Below are 12,248 nucleotides of genomic sequence, written 5' to 3'. Positions count from 1 at the left end.
ATTACCACCCATTGCTTATTATTCAAGTTGCTTAAAAGAAATTGTTCAGTAGCTGACAAAAGCCCACTCTCCCCCTTTGCTTCCAAGACTTAATCTCATTCTGCAGCTCTGAAAGTCTACTGTCTTGATTACCAAAAACTGTTCTGTTTTAAATCTGAAATTGTTTTGTCAAGTAACTCAATTTTCTGATCAGCTGGAAAGTGCCATGAAAGGTGCATCCACATTCTTCCCAAAAAGAATCTAGATACTTCATAAACCAAGGATGAGAAACCCAGCAATCAAGGAAACGGAAAGGCCTCCAACCCCATTTCTGAATAGCTGACCCGATAACTAGATGACAGTGGTCTGACAAGCCTCTAGGATAACTAGAGAAGGATAAATCAGGGAAATGAAGAAAACAGTCTGGTGTAGCAAAATCACGGTCAATTCTACTCATTAAGCTACCACGAAACCATGTGTAGCGATGACCATGAAAAGGGTACTCTAGCAAATCACAGCAGTTAAGAAAGAACTTAAAAGCTTTGGAGCCTCTAACATTAATATAACCATTACTTGTATCTTTAAAATGAAGAGTTTCACCTACCACAAAAAGAAAAAACGAACATCAAAGGTAGACTTTAAGGTTATGAGTTCTTTCTATAGAATTCTACGCTCATGGGCTGAGATTATAGCATAAACTCCTACTATTACACAGTGGAATGAAGTTGCAACATGATAGCCGAAGAGGGCTATCCATTGCCCACTAAATTCTATAGATTCCACCTTGAAACAGTTATCTTTCCACATGGCTAAGATACTGCCTGACTTTCTTTCAGAAGCAATATAGTCCCACCTAATATTGGTTTCATTCCATAGATTTCTAACCAAGTTATCAGAACATAATGACATTTTAGTTTCAAGCAAAAAAGAAGACTTCTATTTCATGATGATTAAGCATATTTTGAATAGAAACACGTTTAGAGGACGTACCCAAGCCACAAGAGTTCCAGGAGAAAAACTTCATAAGATCAAATGGGAAGCCTTGCCTATTGACTCCTGATGAGATCAGCTACTGTGTGTCTGCCCAGTTTTCAATCTCCCTACTCACTTGTCCCTGAATATATGCGGCCATTTCTTTCAAAATATTCAGCTCACCAAAACCCAATGTCATTCCATCTTTTATCATCTCCGGAACCTCTTGCTCAGCATCTAGTTTTGAGGATGATAACGGGGCAGCACTGTGAAGAAGGCGCATATTTGATTGCTGTATGCAGGTCTCTGAATCTGAAGATCCCTCTTCTTTTCTCTTCAGCCGTTTCCTGTACTGTAACATTAGCTGAAAGAATTTTAATCTTCCTTTTACTCTTGCGTAGGGCCATTTTGTGTGTGCTGGTTTGAGCTTTCGATAGTTGCAGCTTGGTTATGATGTCTGTTCTGATAGAATCCTGGGGAGAACACAGTGAGGAGCGTGAGTCTTGAGTCTCAAAAACCATGATCGGACTGGGAGAAGTAGGCTGGTTTGCAATAGCCTTCTCTACCTCACAACTCTGTCTGTTGGTAGAACTGTCATCTTCTCCCATTAAAAGACCATTGGCGGTACGTCTTCCATTTCCTTGATTCACAAGCCTTTCATATGGATGAAACATCATGATTTCTGGAAAGAGAGTCTCAATTGACAAAGATGTACTATATATCTCCCTGTCCCAGTGCTGATAGAAAGAGGCATCAAAACTATCCACCTCACTCTTGCATTCTGTCAAGAAAGCAGGTTGGGCCTGACTAGACTCAGCATCGTCATCTTCTTCAACCTCCAGTTGTGGGCTAAAAGAGTTCATATTATACTTTATTGTTTCATATTCTGGGTAGTACAAATGATCTATCTCCTGAATATGGATGATGTAGTCCCTACCTTCCATCCTTAAGACTGTATCTTCTTTGATTGGGCTTGTACATTGTGTTGCAATCAAGAATTTAAATGTATCAAGAGTGTTGAAAAGTAGGCTTATTCTATCAAAACCATTTACTTTTCCCAGCATATGCAGAATCTTCTTGATGCAAGTAACATTCCAAGCCATAATAGAAAGATTAGAAACTGTTACCCATGCTAAGCGATCATTAGGGCCATCGGTCTGTGTCCATGGTCTAAACTCATCAAAAGAGAACTTATAAGCAGTGGTATGCAACTCAATGGTTTTCGTTTTATGGGAGCTAGGCAATCGAGCCTTCTAGCGGCAAATTAGCTAGGAGCTCGGGGGTTTGCTGAGTAGTTCCGGGTCACAAGAATTTAGTCTTGTGTTTGAAAATTATCCCAGACGTCCTACCCTGCGTTCCAAAACAAAACAAAAAAACTTATCTTCACCCTATTAACAAACTAAACGAGTTTTCTTTTTATTGAATTGAATATTTCAAAGTGTCTTTCCTGACTTCCTGAGTATGCAGGACAAATTGGTTTGGCTAGACCTATCCTTCAACAACCTTCAGGGGAAAATACCTAGATAGATGTGGACAGTGAGTGCAGAAACTGTATAATACATGGATGTTTCTCACAACTTTCTAACAGGCTTTGACCAACCTCTAGCTGTTCTTCCATGGTCAAGCTTACGCATTTTTAACCTTAGTTCAAACATGCTCCAAGGCTCACTCCCAGTTCCGCCAGTCTCGACCATACTTGATCTCAAACAATCCGTTGACTGGAGAAATTCCACCATTGATTTGCAAGGTCTGTACCCTTCAAGTAGTTGATATGTCAAACAACAACGTGAATGGTACTATTCCACACTGTTTGGGCAACTTCAGCAATTCTCTATCAGTTTTGAATTTACAGAGCAATAAACGATTCAAAAAAAATTAAAAATAATTTTAAACAAAAAAATATTATTTGAAACTCAATTTCAAATAGCCCCTAAAAGTTTCACAAGGTCAATCCATTCAAGCAAATGTATAATTTTTATTTATTTTTTTATTTTTTTTGGTAATAAGCAAATGTATAGTTGCCAAAGCGTTCTTGGTGTGGAAGATGCCAATCCAACACATCAACTTTTTACCGGGAGCAAAATGATCTCAGGTTCAACACGCTTGGGTCGAAGAAATCTCCTTGGTAGAACTTTTTCTTGACAATTGAAGACTTGCCCATCTCCAAATTCTTCTTCTTGTGAGTTCTGTTTGAATGTAACTCAAGATGTGCAAATTCCTACCCAGACGAAAAATGGCAACGAGGGATCCGAAGGCTGCAATGGTACCTGACAATATAAATAGACCAGCAAAAGGTTCCAGGCCTAAACTTGAGGTGTCAATTGCGGTAGTTCGAGAGGTGCAATTAGAAGAGGAGAGCAACTCCTCTAACTGGCGCAATTCTCCACTCTCTATAACTTTGAGGGTTGCCTCCGAGATGTCAAAAGCCAGAGGTGAACCCTTTGGAAACACCTGAGAAGAAAAACCAACGAAAGGATCGAAGTATAAGAATCTGGTTTTTAGGCAAAATAATTATGTGCGGTGAAATGAGGAGCAGACACAAAGGAGAGAACTCAACAAAGCCAAAACCGCCGAGCTTGAGGGTAGGTCCTGCTTTGGTGTAACCTTTGCAGTATTTTCCAAGGAAGACTCTTGCATGAGGCTCCACAAAGAATGCTGCTTTAACATATCCAGTTTCAAAGGCTTCTGGGTAATCATGTATTGAATTAATCTTCTTTATGTTCTCTGGTTTGAAAAGCAAAACATTAATCAAATATCTTACAATAAAGGAGTTCCCATTGCAACCAACAGGTGCATTTGTTCTTTGAAGTGTTTCAATATCCAACACTGATGGTTCGAGCCGTGAGACTGTCATTGCCGACGAAAGGCTAGCTGTAAAACTTGCCACGACAATGAGAATCACAAATAGCCATGGTGTCAACACTAATCGAGATAAGTTGCTTGTGAGCGGTTGTCCTGCAGATGGTAATTGATCAAAAAATTTAAGCCAAAGCCTTACAGATCAATAAACAAGGAAGTGTAGTTAAACTTACGATGTGCGTAGAATATTATGGTAACCGAAAACCATAGCATTGTCCCGATCCCATCAAATTCAGTGTTGTTCCCACGTTCAATTAGCCATACTAGCAACCCTATGAACACATGCATTGCTATCATAAGCAGCCACAATTTTTTCGTAAAGGTTTTCAGCATCCATGTTGCGTGCGATGTTTCTGCTTTCTGAGTTACTACCATAACAAGTCCGGAATCAACATATGGCTGCGAAAATTCTACGTACTGAAATCGATCTGCCATTATCTCTGTATCGCCAACAGCTGCGTCCAGGCCCTATTACAGGAATCAGACATTGTCATCAGCCATGACACAAGGTTAGCTCCAACAATATTGACATCATATATAAAACAGAATAAAGTAGAAAAACAAGCCTGACATTGCGATAAACTTGCTCCACCATCTCATCGTATGTTCCATAAAAGGGAACTAACACATAAGGCAAGTTATAAGGCAGGCGCTTGACTACTGCTTCAAATACATTGATTGTGAACCCGGTTACACAAGTTGCATTCTGGGTCTGATCAAAAGTCACCCTCACGAATTGTTTGAAAGCACCCATAGCAGGAACCCCTATCTTCAATGGGATATCTGCATCAGATATCGCCCATCCTCTTGGGTTTGTGCTTGGCATTCCACCTGGCCAATAAACTGGACCCAAGTTTTTCAAAGAACCGTTGGCAGTCGCTCCATTATATTTCTCTTCACTCTGCGAAAATCCAAATTTTGGTGACCAAACTGCCATCACTCTGTAGCTGTTACCAACAACGTTAATGATCTGAAACGATGGCGATTGCCATAATACATTGTTTTCAAACCTCACGGTGCCACTTAGACCTTCAAAATTACTGGATAAAATGTTCCCAGATAATTCTTTTGAGGTTATTTTGCCCTGCGATTTCTCCATAGCTCGAGCAATAGCCCAAGTGGCATCATATGCGCGGAGTGCAAAGATACTTGGATTAGAATATTCTTCTTCTTCTGGATACTTTGATCCATACTTCTTTCGAAATCTAGATTTAAAACGTTTAAAAGTGTCACGAGTGCGTGCGAAGTTTGTCTTGAAACCAATCACGCCTTGCATGTTGTTCACGACAGAGGAATCAACAGAGTCGAGAAGGCTTGCAATCTCATCTGTGACAATCCATACATAATCTTTCTCCATCATCCGCATTTGATTTGCCTTCTCAAAGAGCAGGATAGCCAATTCCAAGGAGGATACTAAAACTATGAAGACCCTATTGCTTTTGCTCCTCAGCTTGATAAGCTCTTGTTCAATGGTGATTTCTGGGTTTGATATAGAAGACAGGGAAGAGAGATCTGAGTGGTATGAAATCTCTGAGTTGACAACTTTAAGCTTGTCAGATAGGAGAGTTATAATCCCAGAATAAGCAGAGAAACCATTTTTGTGTTCGTACAGTGCTGTCACTTTCCTCCACTTGAAGTGGCCTACTATGTCAACTATGCATTGCATGTGGAGGGTTATATGGTTACTCATTTGTAGGAAATACGGCAATTGATGTGGCATCGATGGTGGAGTTATTGCAGGCGAAGTCAGGGATATAATAGGAATGTTCTTCATGTTCATATCAACCTCCGAAAATAGACCAGTTTCTTGTGCTGTCATTGCCCCGATTATCGATTGGACTCGTTTGCTACTAATGAGCTCAGTTGCTGCAGAATTGTTATAAACCGAAGGGGTAAGCTCAGGCAGACAAGTATCCTTCCAAAATTCAAGCAGGATAAGAACTGCTACCTTTTCTTTCCTAAAATGTGCAAAGAAATTGTATTTTATGGTAATCCAATTGACTCTTCTTCTGAACATGACCATTTAGCTGAACCACACCACAGTAAAGTTTAATTCATCTGCAATTTGTGTAATCCAACCTGTTGGGTTGGTTGCCATTAATGTGCAGCCACCATTGTCAAAGAAGGAGGCTACAATGGTGGGTTGTTGGTGGCAGCCAACAACCATTGTCTAATGTCAAAGTTTGGTAAGTTTGGCAGCCACCATTGTTGACAAAAGAGCAAGAGAAGCTGCCATGGATGCCTATAAATAGAGGCATACATTAGAGAGCAAAATGAGAGAGTTGAGAGAGGGAAAGTAGAGCCAAAGATGTGAGAAATGTAGGAGAGAGTGGGCTGCCAAGGCAGCCAGCAGTAGCTGCCATTGCAGCACTGAAAAAAGAGAAATAGAGTGAGGTTGAGAGTTGCCAAAGAGGGGATGATTCCTCCTCCTCTATTGTTGTAAATCTTGTTCTCTCCCTATATAATGCAATGGCTTCTCCCGTGGATGTAGGCAGTTTGCCGAACCACGTTAAATATTGTGTTAGTATGCTTTACCTCCTATGAGCAAATATCAGAACATCACCGGTCGGAATTCCCTACAATTGGTATCAGAGCATATGGTTTGAAGTGGTGTTTGATTTTTGCTCAAAAATGAAAGTTGTGAAAATTATGTTTTGACCATACCACCGTGTAGAGGAGGAAGAGACGAAGCCACTGGTGAAAACGGCGTCAAACTCGGACGTCGGACATGGCCGCACTCTCCATCACTCTCCGGCAAGGTGTCTGCCCACGCGCGCAGACGCGCCCCACGCGTGCCACGCGTCTTCTTCGCCCGGATATTTTGACCCGACCCGAATACCAGTTGACCCGACCCATGTGACTGACTCGGATAAAGATGATGTCAGCATGTACAGTAGACATGCCAGGGATGACGTCATCCTGATGTAATTGTGACATCATCATGTACAGTAGCATGCCATGTCAGCAGCCACGTCAGCACAGTGGGACCACCTGCCACGTCATCAGTCGCGAGCCGAGCTGAGTTAAGCCGAGCCGAATGGAGCTGAGCCGAGTTGGAGCCGAGCCGCGAGCCGAGGGATAGGATCCAGCGTAGCTGATCCTATGTGCAACTGGATCTGAGATTGAATCTGAGCCGTTCATCAGGCCAGAATTGTTTTGATCAAATCGTAGCCGTCTGAAATGCGATTTGGACGATTTCAGACTTGTTTCCAGCTAATTTGATCGTTCTGGATGCAATGGTACGGTCCGATCTTTGAGATTTGAGACCAAAAAATGGTAGTGGTGAATTATTGAAAGAGATTGCCCGATGAAGAGGCATCTGAAGGTCATCATGGTGGTCAATGGAGATGAAGAAGGAGAAAGTGCACATGTTTGCCCAATTACATGTGCTGAACTGCTAAGTGGGGAGAAATTTTAATTGCCTTGAAGGAAGGCAAAATTGGGATACTCTGGACACCCGATCATGTGGACGATTTGAGGTGGAGAGTGGAAATTGATGAAGACCAATCTTGACGAATCTAAGAACTGGTAGTCTCGCCAGATGTTGAGAAATCAGGTATAAAACCGGGATACCCCAGATCACTTGTAAAGGAAAGCCGCAACAAAGCTAGCAAATGGTTGTATATACGAAAAGGCAGTACGGTGGATAGATACGTTCTAAGAAGTTCTGTCTAGGAGATTGGGTTTTAAGCGGGACCAGTGTGACCCCTCCAAATCTTTCCTGGGAACTTGCTTAGTTGAAGGATCATCCACACAGTACTATTTTTGTATATGTAACAGTTTGTAATGAAACTGTTGAAGACTAGTAAGATTATGGCACAAAGGAACAGTTGGGTTCCGTATGTTCAAGGATCTGATGGAGTGGTGATTTCTCCAAAGAAGTTAGATTTGGTGACTGTAATTTCTCGAAGGGAGAATTAATGAAGACCCTGATAATGGAAGAGAAATACAACAAGGGATTAAGATTGGCACCCTATTTTGACTTGGATAAATGTTGTGACAGGATGAGCTGTTGTCAAACATAAAAGCAAAGAATAGGAAGAAATCTGGAGAATCAAAATTGCACGAGAGCACACGGAGATTGTGCAGGAGTACCCGTAGGATCCAACGAGGTACTGTAATGAGACGATAGGTGCAAGGAGAAGAAGAGTTCCCAGATGAAGCTCAGAGCAGAGACTGTGTGAAAAAAAAAGTTGTACAACAAGAAGTCTCTTGTGCTCTTGATAAAGACAACAAGCGAGGACCTTTCCAATGCATGCAAGGATGGAAAGATGAGCTGTTGCAGAAGCACCTAATTAAGGGGGTGCGACCGCCGATGAAAGGCGAAAACACCAAAGAGAGTTGGTGTGGGTGGAGCTATCAAGCAGAAAGGCATAGAAGCTCCAAACATAGAAAATGAGATGGAAGATTGCGAAAAGTGCACCGCAGCTCTCTCTTTCTATGTGATCAGTGGCAGTGATCTCTCCCAAGTCCACATGGTGGTAGAGAATCTTAGAGTCACTGGAGACATCCCCGATGAAGGAGGATGTGACCGCTTCATGATGGACGGAGACACCTCAGGCAAGAAGGTGTGTGGGCCATGAAGTGAGCCCGAGTACAGACCTCCGCATGACGATGAGCGGAGACACCTCAGGAGAAGGTGTGTGGGCCACAAATATGAGCCCAAGTACAAACCGCCGCATAAACGACAGGCGAAGACACCTCAGATAGAAGGTGTGAGGACCGTTATATGAGTCTAAGATCAAACCGTCTCATGACGACAGGCGGAGACACCTCGGATGGAAGGTGTGAGGACCATGATACGAGTCCAAGTTCAGACCGTCTCATGAAGACAGGTGGAGACACCTCAGGAGAAGGTGTAAGGACCATGATATGAGTCCAAGTTCAAACCGTCTCATGACGACAGGCGGAGACACCTCGGATGGAAGGTGTGAAGACCATGATATGAGTCCAAGTTCAGACCGTCTCATGACGACAGACGGAGACACCTCAGACAGAAGGTGTGAGGACCATGAAATAAGCCCAAGTTCAGACCGTCTCATGACGACAGGCGGAGACACCTCGGATGGAAGGTGTGAGGACCATGATATGAGTCCATGTTCAGACCGTCTCATGACAACAGGCGAAGACACCTTAGGAGAAGGTGTGAGGGCCATGATAGGAGCCCAATTTCAGAACGCCCTAAAGACCGATGTGATGGCTGGATATAAGTAGACAAGTGTATAGCCAATGAAGAGGCTATGATGAGTATGGAGACAAATGTAGGATTGACTTTCATGGATATTGCCCCATGCTAAAGATCAATGAGCTAGAAGACATTTGCCTTGGACAATAAGTGGATGACTTGTGGAGCATTAAGTCGCGACTGCTATGTAGGAGCAGAGGGCATGCGCAGGTTCTGGGAACAAGTTGACTCTTGTCCAGGTGGTGAGCTCGGTAATGGCATTGTAATACTCAATGACTGTCGCACTTGGGAATATCCATTTGAGGGGGTGTTGTAAGCCTTGGTGTAAGGCTTGATAAATCATTCCGGGCCAAGCATGGTTGATATGCTTGAAGGGGGATGTTGTTCCAGAGACAAGCGTTAAACACTCTTCAGATGAGATATGACAAACCATCTGGTTGAAGTGATCCTTTGGAGTAAGCAAAGGGGTGCTTGGATGACTCTGGTGATTGAAAGGTTTGGCAAGTACCTGGAAACTTGGCCAAAGACGCTCTCAGAATGGTAAGCTTGGAAGAGCTACAGAATGCAAGCATGTGCTGAAGAAGCAAGAGGACAATTGCCCACATAAATGGCAAAGGGGGTGATTGTTGGGTTGGTTGCCATTAATGTGCAGCCACCATTGTCAAAGAAGGAGGCTACAATGGTGGGTTGTTGGTGGCAGCCAACAACCATTGTCTAATGTCAAAGTTTGGTAAGTTTGGCAGCCACCATTGTTGACAAAAGAGCAAGAGAAGCTGCCATGGATGCCTATAAATAGAGGCATACATTAGAGAGCAAAATGAGAGAGTTGAGAGAGGGAAAGTAGAGCCAAAGATGTGAGAAATGTAGGAGAGAGTGGGCTGCCAAGGCAGCCAGCAGTAGCTGCCATTGCAGCACTGAAAAGAGAGAAATAGAGTGAGGTTGAGAGTTGCCAAAGAGGGGATGATTCCTCCTCCTCTATTGTTGTAAATCTTGTTCTCTCCCTATATAATGCAATGGCTTCTCCCGTGGATGTAGGCAGTTTGCCGAACCACGTTAAATATTGTGTTAGTATGCTTTACCTCCTATGAGCAAATATCAGAACATCACCGGTCGGAATTCCCTACACAACCGACCGATAAGTTTAAATGCTCTGATATATATATATATATATCAGAGCATTTAAACTACAAACTACATTAGGAATAAAGGATAATTCATAATTTCATGCGTTTTAGAAACAAAGTAATTTTTACAATGCTCGCCCAGACAGCCTTGTCCACTATATATGTGAAATATATTTATATATGGATATACAGAAATAACAAAGTTTAAGAAAAAAACTTACCAAATGACCAGTACTATAATAAAAATAATCATAGCTTTAAATCTGATAATAATTTAATAACATGTCTAATTTTATATAGGAGTTCAGCTGGGTAGCTATAACTCAACTAAATCTAAGAAGCCTGTCCAATTAGACCTAAAATATTTTGTTTATGTAGTTTTAATTATTTTCCTGCCTCTATTTTAATTTTAATTATTTTTTCTCTATTTAGTTTCAGATTGTTTTTTTAGATTAGTTTTTACTATTATATAAACAGTTGATGTATTATTTTATCATCATGATTATATGTATTATTAACTTTTAAAAATATATTAGAGTTTTCTCTCTTCAATAAAGAACTGAACCCTAATTTAATTTTTTCGCTATATGTTGTTTAAAAGCACACACTATTCACTTAAATTAAGCTATATATATACCAATATTTGATAATCATATTAAAATGATGAAATGATATGTCTTATATCATTTAAAAATATAGAAAAAATATGTTAAAATAAAAATAAAAATGATATCAATTTTAATATATTAATTATCATTAATCAATATACATGACTGGGTATGAAATGATGAATGCTCCCAAAATACTTGGAGATATTTCCATCCTATATCTACTAACTCTTTCCAACAACGTTATTTTTAATCTACAGCAAGAAAAGTAGCTCGCTAATGGTCGAATATTATTGGTAAAAACGTTGACCTTATCAAGATACTACACATTAAGTAAGACAATAAAAAAATATACTACCCTACACCCTAAGAAAAGAAAATTCCTAATGGTCCCCGTTAATGTTTGAACACGGCAGGACCAACTTGTTAACTCGAATGCCGGCATGGCTTAATTAGGTTATGGGCTAACACTATGCCAGCACGGCTGATCAGCTACGTCTCAAGTTGCAGAAACTTGTAACTAAGCATGAAAATGGCTTATTCGAGCGGGTGAATCATTTCTAATAGTAATTTTCTTGCTTATGATTTTGTTAAATATGCTTGTTAAAAGACAGAGATAGAGCGCCTTACTTGCAGAGGCAACTCTAGATGAGTCTCCACCTGAATCTTCAAGTTGCAGAGTTAGCTGCTTAGAGCAACTTGAACGAAAATAGTCTTCAACAGCCATCTCCATTGCTACTTTCTGCTCCTTGCCTAAACGAGAACTATAATTGATAACCCCACCAATCTTCCCCGTTATCTGATGGGTGATCAGTGAACAGTTATCTCCTGCCTCGATCGCCTTAGCTTTTGATTCTAACAGTAGCGGCAGAACCAGGAAAAAGAAGAGGAGAGGAGACATTTTTGTTCTTAATAGAATCTTTGTTGTTAGTTGAATGATATGAAACTAAGGCCATGAAGAGAGTACTTGAGAGCCTAATGTTTGACTTTTGCAAGGGGGCAGAAATTTCATGCTTGAAAAAATGACAATTAAATTAGAGACTAATATTTAACGTAAGCTACTATCAGAAAAAAGACTAATTAACGTAAGCTACAGTTCTTCTTACTTTGGAATCTTGAAATTGAGATTGAGATTTAATATTTGTTATTTGCTTATAGCCTTTGTGCAATCTCTTTTATTTTGACTTTGACTATCCAATATCACAGTTATTTTGAGAAAAAAAAAGATTTTGACATCTTATTATTTAAAAGGAAAGATCTCATTTAAGCACTTATCATCTAGTGTTATGATCACTAGAAATCCTAACTAATAAACATAGATTATATGGTACAAGAGTGATTACACTAAAAGAGATATTATCACTCATATTATATCCTACCTGAGATGAGCTGCATTGTTGATTTTGTCTTAAATTGTTAAGGGTTTGTTATGTTATGTCATTAATGGTCTGCATATAATATTTTTAAATTTAGCCCCAATAAATATTGGACTAAAAGTTATTTCTAAATCTAATGTTAATA

The 12,248-nt window shown here is 40.5% G+C and overlaps 1 protein-coding gene across 4 annotated transcripts; it reads right to left on the bottom strand.

Annotated features, from left to right (window-relative positions):
• Positions 1-2,826: 2,826 nt before the first annotated feature.
• On the bottom strand, positions 2,827-11,692 carry LOC18104886 (glutamate receptor 2.7). Of its 4 annotated transcripts, none has more exons than XM_024584767.2 (6): positions 11,358-11,692; positions 4,382-5,676; positions 3,984-4,278; positions 3,713-3,906; positions 3,509-3,636; positions 3,195-3,402 (listed from the first exon to the last, which is right to left on the bottom strand). In XM_024584767.2, exons 1-6 carry the CDS (start codon positions 11,626-11,628, stop codon positions 3,342-3,344), a joined length of 2,244 nt encoding a protein of 747 aa, XP_024440535.2. In that variant the 5' UTR covers positions 11,629-11,692; the 3' UTR covers positions 3,195-3,341. The 4 variants fall into 4 exon arrangements, with proteins under 4 accessions (XP_024440534.2, XP_052302684.1, XP_024440535.2 ...); XM_024584768.2 differs by having other exon boundaries at positions 3,509-3,633; XM_024584766.2 differs by having other exon boundaries at positions 2,827-3,402; positions 3,509-3,906; positions 11,358-11,690.
• Between the last annotated feature and the right edge of the window lie 556 nt (positions 11,693-12,248).

The sequence above is a fragment of the Populus trichocarpa genome, chromosome 14 (genome assembly GCF_000002775.5).
Source record: "Populus trichocarpa isolate Nisqually-1 chromosome 14, P.trichocarpa_v4.1, whole genome shotgun sequence".
NCBI classification, from domain to species: domain Eukaryota; kingdom Viridiplantae; phylum Streptophyta; class Magnoliopsida; order Malpighiales; family Salicaceae; genus Populus; species Populus trichocarpa.
This window is presented reverse-complemented; position numbering and strand designations above follow the sequence as displayed.